At 42.5% G+C, this 16,206-nt stretch overlaps 1 protein-coding gene across 1 annotated transcript in view; it reads right to left on the bottom strand.

Moving 5' to 3' along the window:
* The window catches only part of LOC139567078 (transient receptor potential cation channel subfamily M member 1-like), a gene marked incomplete at its 5' end in the record, with an annotated part of 29,298 nt that extends 13,877 nt beyond the window's left edge, over positions 1-15,421 (bottom strand). The window contains 11 exons of the mRNA XM_071388557.1: positions 883-1,134; positions 1,619-1,747; positions 2,251-2,382; positions 2,591-2,722; positions 4,654-4,882; positions 7,199-7,494; positions 7,875-7,904; positions 9,736-9,876; positions 11,160-11,210; positions 11,547-11,681; positions 15,215-15,421. Of these exons, the coding sequence (XP_071244658.1) occupies positions 883-1,134; positions 1,619-1,747; positions 2,251-2,382; positions 2,591-2,722; positions 4,654-4,882; positions 7,199-7,494; positions 7,875-7,904; positions 9,736-9,876; positions 11,160-11,210; positions 11,547-11,681; positions 15,215-15,421 (1,734 nt within the window). The remainder of the gene's footprint in view (positions 1-882; positions 1,135-1,618; positions 1,748-2,250; positions 2,383-2,590; positions 2,723-4,653; positions 4,883-7,198; positions 7,495-7,874; positions 7,905-9,735; positions 9,877-11,159; positions 11,211-11,546; positions 11,682-15,214) is intronic.
* Between the last annotated feature and the right edge of the window lie 785 nt (positions 15,422-16,206).

Raw genomic sequence — 16,206 nt, forward strand, 5'->3', positions numbered from 1 at the left:
ATCTGGAGGACATAGAACACAACATGTCAGTCATCTGGAGGACATAGAACACAACATGTCAGTCATCTAGAGGACGTAGAACACAACATGTCAGTCATCTGGAGGACATAGAACACAACATGTCAATCATCTGGAGGACATAGAACACAACATGTCAGTCATCTGGAGGACGTAGAACACAACATGTCAGTCATCTGGAGGACACAGAACACAACATGTCAGTCATCTGGAGGACATAGAACACAACATGTCAGTCATCTAGAGGACATAGAACACAACATGTCAATCATCTGGAGGACATAGAACACAACATGTCAGTCATCTGGAGGACATAGAACACAACATGTCAGTCATCTGGAGGACATAGAACACAACATGTCAATCATCTGGAGGACATAGAACACAACATGTCAGTCATCTGGAGGACATAGAACACAACATGTCGATCATCTGGAGGACGTAGAACACAACATGTCAGTCATCTGGAGGACACAGAACATGTCCGATGAGTATGAAAACGATGTAAACCATATGCCATGGCCGTTTCAGTCACCAGATCTGAACCCAACTGAGAACTTATGGGAGATTCTGGAGTGGTGCCTGAGACAGTGTTTTCCACCACCATCAATAAAACAAATGATGTAATATCTGGTGGAAGAATGGTGTCTCATCCCTCCAATAGAGTTCCAGACACCTGTAGAATCTATGTCGAGGTGCATTGAAGCTGTTCTGGCTGGTGGTGACCCAACGCCCCTATAAACACCCTGTATGTTGGTGTTTCCTTTATTTTGGCAGTTACCTGTATAAACAGCATATACTGTATATACACATTACATATTACAATAGTCAACAAAGATAGTCAATACCAAACCAAAGCCTCACCATTTTCCCGATCATCATGACGTAGGGTCCCAGGTACTTGTTGACTCCGAAGATGTCGAGAACCCTGATGTACCAGAAGATAATATCCACGCAGTAGATGACCCGTCCGATGCCCAACAGGGGCTCGTTCTGCAGCCTCAGCATCAGGCCCAGGAGGAAGGTAAAGATGGCCGCCGCGTCTGTGATGTTCCAGTACTCTTCGGCCCAAACGTTGATCTTCTGCTTCAGCTTCCCCGGCTCTGACATCAGGATCTGTAATGGGCGGTAACAGCAGGGACGGACTATGATCAGGACTGAGAAATCAGGGCATAAGACCCCTACATCGACCCATTTTTTCCCTGGAGGCCCCCACACCGGTCCTTTTTTAACTTGAGGACCCAACATACTATACATTTTCTTGAATTGTTCTAGACATTCCCTTTCTAATTTCTTCCAGTCGCAGGGTGATGATGTGAGACGTTATCTGTCTGACTGTATGGTGTGAGACGTTACCTGTCTGAGACGTTACCTGTCTGACTGTGACGATGTGAGACGTTACCTGTCTGACTGTGATGATGTGAGACGTTACCTGTCTGATTGTGATGATGTGAGACGTTACCTGTCTGAGACGTTACCTGTCTGACTGTGATGATGTGAGACGTTACCTGTCTGATTGTGATGATGTGAGACGTTACTTGTCTGACTGTGACGATGTGAGACATTACCTGTCTGACTGTGACGACGTGAGAGACGTTACCTGTCTGACTTTCTCCATTCCCAGAGTGATGATGTAAGAGATGACGATCCACTCCTGCAGGGACGGCCAACGTTCCATCTTGACCAGGATGATGTAGTTGTACAGACACAGGTAGGCCAGGTAGGAGATCTGAGGAGACAATGAAAACAGCTCGGAGCTTTTAGGAGAACATGTACACAAGACCAGAGGTGGGGGCAGCAGTGGCGTTTTTAGGCCACAAGACAAAGTGCTGTCGATCAATAATCACACATCTTTATATCACCTTTAGCTGATATGATATTATTATTATAATAAATAGTATTATATTATCTGTGGATAAGGTCTATTTGTCACCTCTGTGCTGATAGTCATTTCAAAACAATAAAATCAAGGTTTCACAAAAGTACATTTCAAAGTGTGTGGTGTTTGAGAAATGCTTCCTAAATAACATTTATTTTAATTGTCAATCAAGGTTTCACAAAAGTACATTTCAAAGTGTGTGGTGTTTTTGAGAAATGCTTCCTAAATAAATAAAAATATGTTTTAGTTGTCAATCAAGGTTTCACAAAAGTACATTTCAAAGTGTGTGGTGTTTGAGAAATGCTTCCTAAATAAATAAAAATATGTTTTAGTCGTATTAAAAGTCTACTTGCAGTGTTGAACCAGAATTTGGTGAAAGGAGTGTTGTAGAATTCATAGATCTTCTTTCCGATTGGAACTCTTCTCTTTTTTACGACGGTTTCTTCTTCATCCCCCTTTCTGGACACCGCATCAGCGTTCACTTCCTGAAAGCATGGTCGACAGAAACAACCGTCATGAATTTACATACAGTACATTACAGTACATTTGAATGTAGTATTAAATGTAAAATAGTATTAAGTATTATTAAAAGAAAACAGATAAACCAATCAAGCAAGCAACCAATCCACTGATGACCGACCGACCAATCAATCAATCAATCAACCAATCAGATGCTTGATTGTCAGCGTTCACCTTGCTGGATTTATTGTCATGGTCTTTGTCCTTGGCTTCTTCGTTGTCCGCTGGGGCTTGATATGTCACTTCCTCCCCGAGTCGAAAGTCCATGAGGAGAATCGAAGGTGGGAAAATTATGCCAAATATCACCTGTGGGCCACAGAGATGAGAAGAAGGATCACAGAGATGAGAAGTGGCTCACAGAGATGAGAAGAAGGATCACAGAGATGAGAAGAAGGGTCACAGAGATGAGAAGAAGGATCACAGAGATGAGAAGAAGGGTCACAGAGATGAGAAGAAGAAGGGTCACAGGTCACAGAGATGAGAAGCAGGGTCACAGAGATGAGAAGAAGGGTCACAAAGATGAGAAGAAGGATCACAGAGATGAGAAGAAGGATCACAGAGATGAGAAGAAGGATCACAGAGATGAGAAGAAGGATCACAGAGATGAGAAGTGGATCACAGAGATGAGAAGAAGGGTCACAGAGATGAGAAGAAGGGTCACAAAGATGAGAAGAAGGATCACAGAGATGAGAAGAAGGATCACAGAGATGAGAAGAAGGATCACAGAGATGAGAAGAAGGATCACAGAGATGAGAAGAAGGGTCACAGAGATGAGAAGAAGGGTCACAGAGATGAGAAGAAGGATCACAGAGATGAGAAGAAGGATCACAGAGATGAGAAGAAGGATCACAGAGATGAGAAGAAGGATCACAGAGATGAGAAGAAGGATCACAGAGATGAGAAGAAGGATCACAGAGATGAGAAGAAGGGTCACAGAGATGAGAAGAAGGATCACAGAGATGAGAAGAAGGATCACAGAGATGAGAAGAAGGATCACAGAGATGAGAAGAAGGGTCACAGAGATGAGAAGAAGGATCACAGAGATGAGAAGAAGGATCACAGAGATGAGAAGAAGGATCACAGAGATGAGAAGAAGGATCACAGAGATGAGAAGAAGGGTCACAGAGATGAGAAGAAGGATCACAGAGATGAGAAGAAGGATCACAGAGATGAGAAGAAGGGTCACAGAGATGAGAAGAAGGATCACAGAGATGAGAAGAAGGATCACAGAGATGAGAAGAAGGGTCACAGAGATGAGAAGAAGGATCACAGAGATGAGAAGAAGGATCACAGAGATGAGAAGAAGGATCACAGAGATGAGAAGAAGGATCACAGAGATGAGAAGAAGGATCACAGAGATGAGAAGAAGGATCACAGAGATGAGAAGAAGGGTCACAGAGATGAGAAGAAGGATCACAGAGATGAGAAGAAGGATCACAGAGATGAGAAGAAGGATCACAGAGATGAGAAGAAGGGTCACAGAGATGAGAAGAAGGATCACAGAGATGAGAAGAAGGATCACAGAGATGAGAAGAAGGATCACAGAGATGAGAAGAAGGATCACAGAGATGAGAAGAAGGATCACAGAGATGAGAAGAAGGGTCACAGAGATGAGAAGTGGATCACAGAGATGAGAAGAAGGATCACAGAGATGAGAAGTGGGTCACAGAGATGAGAAGAAGGGTCACAGAGATGAGAAGAAGGATCACAGAGATGAGAAGAAGGATCACAGAGATGAGAAGAAGGGTCACAGAGATGAGAAGAAGGATCACAGAGATGAGAATACCATTTGATTTGATTCCAGGTTCCAGGTTCCAGGTTCCAGGTTTGACATGACTGAGTTAGTTGAAGTTAGCTAGCTAACGTTAGCTAGCAAGTGACAAGAACGTTATCCAGCCTGCATAGCAACCATTTTGTTTAGAACGGATGATCAGTCCTTTTGCATAGGAACTATGCAAAAATAATTAAGACTTGTAGCAACATGACCAAAATAACTAACAACCATGTTTTTGTCTGGACTATATCTTCAGGTGGAATCAAGACGTTTTATGACTTGACTTATCTAAATATTTTTTTTGGGGGGGGAATATATAATTCATTGTTGTTTTAGTATGTTGGTAACAGTTTTATAAAGCAATAAGGCACGGAAGGCAGTGCTGTATCATGAATACAGTCACAGGTAAATGGGTTCATTGGCTCTCTGCTATCGCTTGGCCGTGTTCAGGACTTTAACCCACCTTGAAGCCGTTCCTCTTGCCCATTCTCAGACACCCCATCCACATATCAGTAAGCAGCATCTGACTGCAGGTGTGAGCGATGAAGTCTCGGTGCTTGGCGGCTACAGCCAGCTTCAGGCAGGTAGAGTCGCTCCAGTTCTTCAACTGATAGGTCAGCAGCTTCATGGCCACCTGCTCATCGTGCTTATAGGACTGGTCTAGGAGCTCGTAGGCCAGCTGGCCAAACTCTCTGAGGAGGGAAGACGGGAGACGTTGATGGTCAGTTGTGGGTTTTCATCTAGGTATCAAATCACTGTTTATTTTCAGTGCATTTAACAAAAGCCTCAATACAATGTACAGAAAAACAGAGTGAGAAAAACAACAAGACAGAAAACTACAACCGAGAAGCAGCAGACATCCAGAACAATGATACACTAACGGGTTGGACCAGAACAATGATACACTAATGGGTTGGACCAGAACAATGATACACTAATGGGTTGGACCAGAACAATGATACAGTAATGGGATGGACCAGAACAATGATACAGTAATGGGATGGACCAGAACAATGATACAGTAATGAGTTGGACCAGAACAATGATACAGTAATGGGTTGGACCAGGACAATGATACAGTAATGGGTTGGACCAGAACAATGATACACTAATGGGTTGGACCAGAACAATGATACACTAATGGGTTGGACCAGAACAATGATACACTAATGGGTTGGACCAGAACAATGATACAGTAATGGGATGGACCAGAACAATGATACAGTAATGGGATGGACCAGAACAATGATACACTAATGGGTTGGACCAGAACAATGATACACTAATGGGATGGACCAGAACAATGATACAGTAATGGGATGGACCAGAACAATGATACACTAATGGGTTGGACTAGGACTTAGTTTCCGAGGGTTGAATTGTGAACAGAAAAACCAGCATCCTAAAGGACTATTCCAAGTTTGGGGTCAATTCCATTTACAATTCCAATTTTCTTATTTGGAATTTGAGTTTGCTTCCTGAATTTCCTCACTAACTTGACCCAAACACTGTTAAATTGAAACCTTCCTGCTAGCTAGCCCCTCACTAACTTGACCCCAACACTGTTAAATTGAAACCTTCCTGCTAGCTAGCCCCTCACTAACTTGACCCCAAAACTGTTAGATTGAAACCTTCCTGCTAGCTAGCCCCTCACTAACTTGACCCCAACACTGTTAAATTGAAACCTTCCTGCTAGCTAGCCCCTCACTAACTTGACCCCAAAACTGTTAGATTGAAACCTTCCTGCTAGCTAGCCCCTCACTAACTTGACCCCAACACTGTTAGATTGAAACCTTCCTGCTAGCTAGCCCCTCACTAACTTGACCCCAAAACTGTTAGATTGAAACCTTCCTGCTAGCTAGCCCCTCACTAACTTGACCCCAACACTGTTAGATTTAAACCTTCCTGCTAGCTAGCCCCTCACTAACTTGACCCCAACACTGTTTAATTTAAACCTTTTTGCTAGCTAGCCCCTCACTAACTTGACCCCAACACTGTTAGATTGAAACCTTCCTGCTAGCTAGCCCCTCACTAACTTGACCCCAACACTGTTTAATTTAAACCTTCCTGCTCGCTAGCCCCTCACTAACTTGACCCTGACACTGTTAGATTGAAACCTTCCTGCTAACTAGCCCCTCACTAACTTGACCCCAACACTGTTAGATTGAAACCTTCCTGCTAGCTAGCCTCTCACTAACTTGACCCCAACACTGTTAGATTGAAACCTTCCTGCTAGCTAGCCTCTCACTAACTTGACCCCAACACTGTTTAATTTAAACATTCCTGCTAACTAGCCCCTCACTAACTTGACCCCAACACTGTTAGATTGAAACCTTCCTGCTAGCTAGCCTCTCACTAACTTGACCCCAACACTGTTAGATTGAAACCTTCCTGCTAGCTAGCCCCTCACTAACTTGACCCCAACACTGTTAGATTGAAACCTTCCTGCTAGCTAGCCTCTCACTAACTTGACCCCAACACTGTTAGATTGAAACCTTCCTGCTAACTAGCCCCTCACTAACTTGACCCCAACACTGTTTAATTTAAACCTTCCTGCTAGCTAGCCTCTCACTAACTTGACCCCAACACTGTTAGATTGAAACCTTCCTGCTAGCTAGCCTCTCACTAACTTGACCCCAACACTGTTAGATTGAAACCTTCCTGCTAGCTAGCCTCTCACTAACTTGACCCCAACACTGTTAGATTGAAACCTTCCTGCTAGCTAGCCCCTCACTAACTTGACCCCAACACTGTTAGATTGAAACCTTCCTGCTAGCTAGCCCCTCACTAACTTGACCCCAACACTGTTAGATTGAAACCTTCCTGCTAGCTAGCCCCTCACTAACTTGACCCCAACACTGTTAGATTGAAACCTTCCTGCTAGCTAGCCCCTCACTAACTTGACCCCAACACTGTTAGATTGAAACCTTCCTGCTAGCTAGCCCCTCACTAACTTGACCCCAACACTGTTAGATTGAAACCTTCCTGCTAGCTAGCCCCTCACTAACTTGGAATTGTTTTCCAGGTCCTGGAAGATGTCGTCCACCAGTTCACTCTGAGACGACTCGTGGGCCATGGCCTTGTACAGCTTACAGGCCACCAGAGCTTTGGCCATGGCCTCTTCCCCCCGCTTCCACAGGAACAGAGCCATCTTCTGGCGCTTCATGAGAACGGCCCACACCATCAGCTCATGGAACGGGTACTGGAAGCGGCAGACCTCTGGGTCGTCCACATCGATGTCGATCTCTTCCTCTTTCTTCTTCTTCTTCCCTTTACTCTTGCCCTTTCCTTGTGGCTCGTCGTCCTGGTACGAATCAGATGGACATTAGAAATATGAAGTATTGGCTGTAGGGCGAATGTTAACTTCACTTCGCTGAAGTCAAATGTTTACTTAGAAATGCATTGATGTCAATGGAAGACTAAGTGGATTCTCGCCTGTATACAGAAAGTAATTAAAGTGGTTATTGTATTGGTATGGATGATATTATAATGAAACAGGCAGGGAGCAGGCCTCGAACCCTCAACCTTCTTTCCCGAAGTCCAGCGCGCTATCGACTGTGCCGCAAAACCATGCTCGTGCGGCAGAGTCGATTTCCGCGCTTATAAACCCAGGGTAGTTACAATATGTAAATATAAAATGGCGCTAAATAGAACAACGGTGCTAAGTGAAAGTGAGAGACTCACCTCCAGTCCTAACATTTTCAAAGCTTTCGGCTGTGAAACAAAACAAGGGAGGGGACAGCATTAATTAGCATGATTAACATTAGCATTCTGGTTAGTATTAACGTTATATATTATTATTATATTATTAAAGTTATTATTTACACTGAACAAAAAATATAAATGCAACACGCAACAATTTCAAAGATTTTACTGAGTTACAGTTCATATAAGGAAATCAGTCGATTGAAATAAATTTGTTATTTATTTCAAATAATGTCCTTCTACGTCTGCGTTGCTGTTTGGGGTTTTAGGCTGAGTTTCTGTACAGCACTTTGTGACATCGGCGGATGTAAAAAGGGCTTTATAAATACATTTGATTTGATTTGATTCATTAGGCCCTAATCTATGGATGTCACATGACTGGGAATACAGACAGTCATTGGTCAGTATCTGGTGTGACCGCCATCTGCCTCATGCAGCGAGACACATCTCCTTCACATAGAGTTGATCAGGCTGTTGATTGTGGCCTGTCAAATGTTGTCCCACTGCTCTTCAATGGCTGTGCGAACTGGAACAAGCTGTCGTACACATCGATCCAGAGCATCCCAAACATACTCAACGGTTGACATGTTTGCTGAGTATGCAGGTCATGGAAGAACTGGGACATTTTCAGCGTCCGGGAATTGTGTACAGATCCTTGTGTATGGGGCAGTGCATTATCATGCTGAAACATGAGGTGATGGCGGCGGATGAATGGCACGACAATGAGCCTCAGCATCTCGTCACGGTATCTCTGTGCATTCAAATTGCCATCGATAAAATTCAATTGTGTTTGTGGTCCATAGCTTATGCCTGCCCATACCATAACCCCACCGCCACCATGGGGCACTCTGTTCACAACGTTGACATCAGCAAACCGCTTGCCCATTACAACACCATACACGCTATCTGCCATCTGCCCAGTACAGTGGGAACCGGGATTCATCCGTGAAAAGCACACTTCTCCAGCGTGCCAGTGGTCATCGAAGGTGAGCATTTGCCAACTGAAGTTGGTTATGACGACAAACTGCAGTCAGGTCAAGACCCTGGTGAGGAAGACGAGGACGCAGATGAGCTTCCCTGAGATGGTTTCTGAAAGTTTTTGCAGAAATCCTTTGGTTGTGCAAACCCACAGTTTCATCAGCTGGTCTCAGACCATCCCACAGGTGAATAAGCCTGGTCAGGCGCGGATACACATGGTCTGCGGTTGTGAGTCCGGTTGGACGTACTGCCAAATTCTCTAAAATGACGTTGGAGGCGGCTTATGGTAGAGAAATGAACATTCAATTCTCCGGCAAGACATTCCTGTGGTCTGCATGTGTAACAGTTTAATTTTACGTCCGTCACCTCGCCCCGACCCGTGCGCGAACCAGGGACCTCTCTTAGCAAGTGACGTCACCGATTGAAAGGCTATTAGCGCACCACCGCTAACTAGATAGCCATTTCACATTGGTTACACATGCCAATTGCACGCTCGCTCAAAACTTGAGACATCTGTGGCATTGTGATGTGTGACAAAACTGCACATTTTAGAGTGGCCCTTTATTGTTCCCAGCGCAAGGTGCACCTGTGTAATGACCATGCTGTTAAATCCGTTTTTTGATATGCCACACCTCTCAGGTGGATGGATTCTCTTGGCAAAGGAGAAATGCTCACTAACAGGGAAGTAAACAAATGTATGCACAACATTTATTAAGATAAATATGTTTTACGTGCGTATGGAAAATTCCTGGGATCTTTAATTTCAGCTCATGAAAAATAGTGAGCAACACTTTACATGTTGTGTTTATATTTGAGTTCAGTGTCTTATATTCAGATCTGTAAAGGGAGTGTTTCTCCTCACTCTTTTCACACCGTAGAGGTTGTTGTAAAGGGTACGGAACTGCTTTCTGGTGTAGTTACAGCGATAAGCCCCGCCCATCAGGAACTCCAGGACCAATCCGATATCGATCAAGGTGATCTGGTAATCCGGTGGAAGATTTCCCTGAAACACCAACCAACCATCATCATTATACTGTTACTTTTTTCACCTTAAATTACCTTTCTGTTACTACGTTAGGTAACACTTTACTATAGGGGGTCAATATTAGGTAACACTTTACTATAGGGAGTCAATATTAGGTAACACTTTACTATAGGGAGTCAATATTAGGTAACACTTTACTATGGGGGTCAATATTAGGTAACACTTTACTATAGGGGGTCAATATTAGGTAACACTTTACTATGGGGGTCAATATTAGGTAATACTTTACTATAGGGAGTCAATATTAGGTAACACTTTACTATAAGAGGTCAATATTAGGTAACACTTTACTATAGGGAGTCAATATTAGGTAACACTTTACTATGGGGGTCAATATTAGGTAACACTTTACTATAAGAGGTCAATATTAGGTAACACTTTACTATAGGAGGTCAATATTAGGTAACACTTTACTATAGGGGGTCAATATTAGGTAACACTTTACTATAGGGGGTCAATATTAGGTAACACTTTACTATAGGGGGTCAATATTAGGTAACACTTTACTATAAGAGGTCAATATTAGGTAACACTTTACTATAGGGGGTCAATATTAGGTAACACTTTACTATAGGGGGTCAATATTAGGTAACACTTTACTATAGGGGGTCAATATTAGGTAACACTTTACTATAGGGGGTCAATATTAGGTAACACTTTACTATAGGGAGTCAATATTAGGTAACACTTTACTATGGGGGTCAATATTAGGTAACACTTTACTATAGGGGGTCAATATTAGGTAACACTTTACTATGGGGGTCAATATTAGGTAATACTTTACTATAGGGAGTCAATATTAGGTAACACTTTACTATGGGGGTCAATATTAGGTAACACTTTACTATAGGGGGTCAATATTAGGTAATACTTTACTATAGGGAGTCAATATTAGGTAATACTTTACTATAGGAGGTCAATATTAGGTAACACTTTACTACAGAGGGTAGTCATAACACATTTATGAAACCAGTCATAACACCTTTATAAAACCAGTCATTACACCTTTATGAATCCAGTCATAACACCTTTATAAAACCAGTCATAACACCTTCATGAAACCAGTCATAACACCTTCATAAAACCAGTCATAACACCTTTATAAAACCAGTCATAACACCTTTATAAAACCAGTCATTACAACATTATGAAACCAGTCATTACACCTTTATATTGTTGCTTGTAAACATGTCATTGACTCCCTGTCCAAATAAAGGTTGAATAATAGAAGGAAACATTACCTTTTTAACGTCTCTAACTACAAAGTGCAGTGTATTTGTTGGGCCCAGCCTCTGTGAAAACAAACAGCATAAACAATTCAATTCAATCCAAGGGGCTTTATCGGCATGGGAAACATAAGTTAACATTGCCAAAGAAAGTGAGGTAGATAATAGTCTCTCTCTCTCTCTCTCTTTGTCTCTGTCTCTCTCTCTCTGTGTCTCTCTCTCTCTCCCTCGCTCTCTGTGTCTCTCTCTCTCTCCCTCTCTCTCTCTGTCTCTCTATCTCTGTCTCTCTCTATCTCTGTCTCTCTCTGTCTCTCTGTCTCTCTCTCTCTTTGTCTCTCTCTCTCTCTTTGTCTCTGTCTGTCTGTCTGTCTGTCTGTCTGTCTGTCTGTCTGTCTGTCTCACCGTGTTGTAGAGTTCCTCCAGACGGGGGATGGTGAGGAAGTGGTGGATGTTGACACCGTTCTCTATCAGCAGCTTGACAAAGTCCACCCTGTCCAGCACCAGGGCATCCATCATGGCCTGCTCCAGAGAGTTCACCTACAGTAGAGAAACACATTAACCACCTGCTCCAGAGAGTTCACCTACAGTAGAGAAACACATTAACCACCTGCTCCAGAGAGTTCACCTACAGTAGAGAGACATTAACCACCTGCTCCAGAGAGTTCACCTACAGTAGAGAGACACATTAACCACCTGCTCCAGAGAGTTCACCTACAGTAGAGAAACACATTAACCACCTGCTCCAGAGAGTTCACCTACAGTAGAGAGACACATTAACCACCTGCTCCAGAGAGTTCACCTACAGTAGAGAAACACATTAACCACCTGCTCCAGAGAGTTCACCTACAGTAGAGAGACACATTAACCATAACCCTGTCCAGCACCAGGGTATCCATCATGGCCTGCTCCATAGAGTTCACTTACAGTAGAGAAACACATTGAAATGAATTACAACTTCTTAGGGCTAGGCCTCTTTGTTCTCTCCACTTCCTGTCTGAATGACGTGCCCAAAGTAAACTGCCTGTTGCTCAGGCCCTGAAGCCAGGATATGCATATAATTGGTACCATTGGAAAGAAAATACTTTTAAGTTTGTATAAATGTTAAAATAATGTAGGATAATATAACACAATAGATATGGTTGGAGAAAATCCAAAGAAAAACCAACCAGATGATTTTTTTTTTACAGACCATCCTCTTAGAATGGCGAGTACAAGGGCATATTGGAAATTAGCTCCCAGGATGCAATTCCTATGGCTTCCACAGGGTGACAGCAGTCTATGTTCAAGGTTTCAGGCTTGTAACTTCCAAAACAAATAATAAATATCAGTTTTAGTACAGGGACACAGTATTGGAAATTCGTGTTTGTGCGCCCTATGAAGACAGGAGGCACCTGCTACAATCGGTTTCCTATTGAACATACTTCTTTCCGTAAGAAATATTATAGTTTAATTACATTTTAGGGTGTCTGAGAAGTAATTAGAAACTTATTTTGACTTGTTTTAACAAAGTTTAGCGAAAGATTTTCGGATTATTTCTCTGCATTTTGAACGAGTGCATTACTCAAATCGATGGCACCAACTAAACTGACATTTTGGGATATAAAGAAGGATTTTATCTAACAAAACGACACTACATGTTATAGCTGGGACCCTTTGGATGACAAATCAGATGAAGATTTTCAAAAAGTAAGTGAATATTTAATCGCTATTTGTGAATTTATAAAACCTGTGCCGGTGGAAAAAAATTTTGATATGGGGCGCCGTCCTCAAACAATCACAGGGCATTTTTTCGCTGTAATGGCTACTGTAAATCAGACAGTGCAGTTAGATTAACAATAATTTAAGCTTTCAACCGATATAAGACACTTGTATATACCTAAATGTTTAATATCCATAATTTTTATGATTATTTATTTGAATTCCCCTCCAGCTTCACCGGAAGTTAATCCCGCTACCGGGACCCCTAGCTCTAAGATGTTCCATAACCCTGTCCAGCACCAGGGTATCCATCATGTCCGGCTCCACAGAGTTCACCTACAGTAGAGAAACACATTAACCATAACCCTGTCCAGCACCAGGGTATCCATCATGTCCGGCTCCACAGAGTTCACCTACAGTAGAGAAACACATTAACCATAACCCTGTCCAGCACCAGGGTATCCATCATGTCCGGCTCCACAGAGTTCACCTACAGTAGAGAAACACATTAACCATAACCCTGTCCAGCACCAGGGTATCCATCATGGCCGGCTCCACAGAGTTCACCTACAGTAGAGAGACACATTAACCATAACCCTGTCCAGCACCAGGGTATCCATCATGGCCGGCTCCACAGAGTTCACCTACAGTAGAGAGACACATTAACCATAACCCTGTCCAGCACCAGGGTATCCATCATGGCCGGCTCCACAGAGTTCACCTACAGTAGAGAGACACATTAACCATAACCCTGTCCAGCACCAGGGCATCCATCATAGCCGGCTCCACAGAGTTCACCTACAGTAGAGAGACACATTAACCATAACCCTGTCCAGCACCAGGGTATCCATCATGTCCGGCTCCACAGAGTTCACCTACAGTACTGGAGGAACCAGGAAGACAGTAGAGGAGACAGTAAAGCTATGGATTACCACCACTGACAAGTGGGGTCTGTCCAGGAGGGGGCAGCGTTACAGAATGATAAAGGTCCAAATGAAGCCGTTTTAATCTCTATATCAAATCATTTCTGGGTAACAATAAGTTGATCATAAAGATACATTTTTTTAATCAGAAATGAACAAAATTAGCTTCTTAGCAAAGAGCAATTTCTCAAGCAAGAATTTAGCGAGGACTGTCTTGGAGTGGTCTGAGTTGTGACGGGAAAACTGAATACTTGCTGTTATTGACAGAGAGGTTTGGGAACTCTCTTTCTTATTGGTCTATGAACTCATTTACCACCTGGTGATGTCACCAGACAGGCCAAAACGCCATCACACCAAAACAGGCTGAATTTTCAGGCGGTCTTTTCAAACAGCTCTGTACACTAAAAGGGTATTATCATAATTTTCTACATTTCCCAGTATTATTCCAACCTCAAAGTGTGTAAATATATATAAAACACCTTTTAGCATCAGTGTTGTCGTGGTAATGAAAGGTGGGTGAACCCTGACACCACGGTTCAGGAAGAATAAGTACTCATTAAAATATGAATTAAAAGAGTTGACTTGCATTACCCTCTACATAACTGCTTCAGATAGAAATGATATGAATATAGTATATTGATATGGTTGAGGGATGAATATAGTGTATTGATATGTTTGAATATAGTATATTGATATGGTTGAATATAGTATATTGATGTGTTTGAGGGTGAATATAGTGTATTGATATGTTTGAGGGATGAATATAGTATATTGATGTGTTTGAGGATGAATATAGTATATTGATGTGTTTGAGGGGTGAATATAGTGTATTGATATGTTTGAATATAGTGTATTGATATGTTTGAGGGTGAATATAGTGAATTGATATGGTTGAATATAGTATATTGATGTGTTTGAGGGTGAATATAGTGTATTGATATGGTTGAATATAGTATATTGATGTGTTTGAGGGTGAATATAGTATATTGATGTGTTTGAGGGTGAATACAGTATAATGATATGTTTGAATATAGTGTATTAATATGTTTGAGGATGAATATAGTGTATTGATGTGTTTGAGGGTGAATATAGTATATTGATATGTTTGAGGGTTGAATATAGTGTATTGATATGTATTGGTTGAATATAGTGTATTGATGTGTTGGAGGTTGAATACAGTATAATGATATGTTTGAATATAGTGTATTAATATGTTTGAGGATGAATATAGTGTATTGATGTGTTGGAGGTTGAATACAGTATAATGATATGTTTGAATATAGTGTATTAATATGTTTGAGGATGAATATAGTGTATTGATATGTTTGAGGGTTGAATATAGTGTATTGATATGTTTGAGGGTTGAATATAGTGTATTGATATGTTTGAGGGTGAATATGGTGTACTGTGTGACGGCCTATCAGTAACCAGAACTGGTTATTTATTTACCCAGTTGCGTAGTTCCAACTTCCTGGGGTCCGTCTCTTCCGGAGGTTCGGGTTTGGCCTTGCCTCCTTTGCCCTTCTTGACCCTGGCCTTCCCCTTCCCTGCCCCACCAGCTCCACCGCGGGCTGGGACCGGGCTCTTGGGCTTATCCTGGGATGCCGTGGTGTTGGCCGCCTGGGAGGTAACACAGGAGGAGGAAAGCCCTTGTTGACCCAGTTAACACGGAGCCGTTACAGAACCTGCAAATGGCGGTTGTTGTCTCACCATCACCGTTGGTTACTGGTTCAGGCTGTGTCCCAAATGGCACCCTATTCCCTTGTAGTGTGCACTAGTTTAGACCAAGTCCCATAGGGCTCTGGACTAAAGTAGTGCACTATGTTTGGGATTTTGATGCCATTTAGGACACATCCTGAACCTCTAAGCAACGGTGATGGTGAGACAACAACCGCCATTGCAGGTCCTGTAACAGCTCCATGTAAACTGGGTCAACAAGGGTTGTTTATTTTGAAATATGGGCAGTTTTTCTAACTTGAGGTCTGAAAGCTGAACTCTATGTAAGCCCTATGATGCAGGCTTTATTCTAACCCATTGATGTCCATGAATGATTTAGGTGAAAGGTCAACTCTGAATCAGGCCCTGTTAGATCAGCACGGTGATGTTCATTACAACTCTGAATCAGGCCCTGTTAGACCAGCACAGTGATGTTCACTACAACTCTGAATCAGGCCCTGTTAGACCAGCACGGTGATGTTCATTACAACTCTGAATCAGGCCCTGTTAGACCAGCACGGTGATGTTCATTACAACTCTGAATCAGGCCCTGTTAGACCAGCACGGTGATGTTCATTACAACTCTGAATCAGGCCCTGTTAGAACCAGCACGGTGATGTTCATTACAACTCTGAATCAGGCCCTGTTAGACCAGCACAGTGATGTTCATTACAACTCTGAATCAGGCCCTGTTAGACCAGCACGGTGATGTTCATTACAACTCT

This window comes from Salvelinus alpinus, unplaced genomic scaffold, assembly GCF_045679555.1.
Source record: "Salvelinus alpinus unplaced genomic scaffold, SLU_Salpinus.1 scaffold_42, whole genome shotgun sequence".
In the NCBI taxonomy this organism is placed as follows: Eukaryota; Metazoa; Chordata; class Actinopteri; order Salmoniformes; family Salmonidae; genus Salvelinus; species Salvelinus alpinus.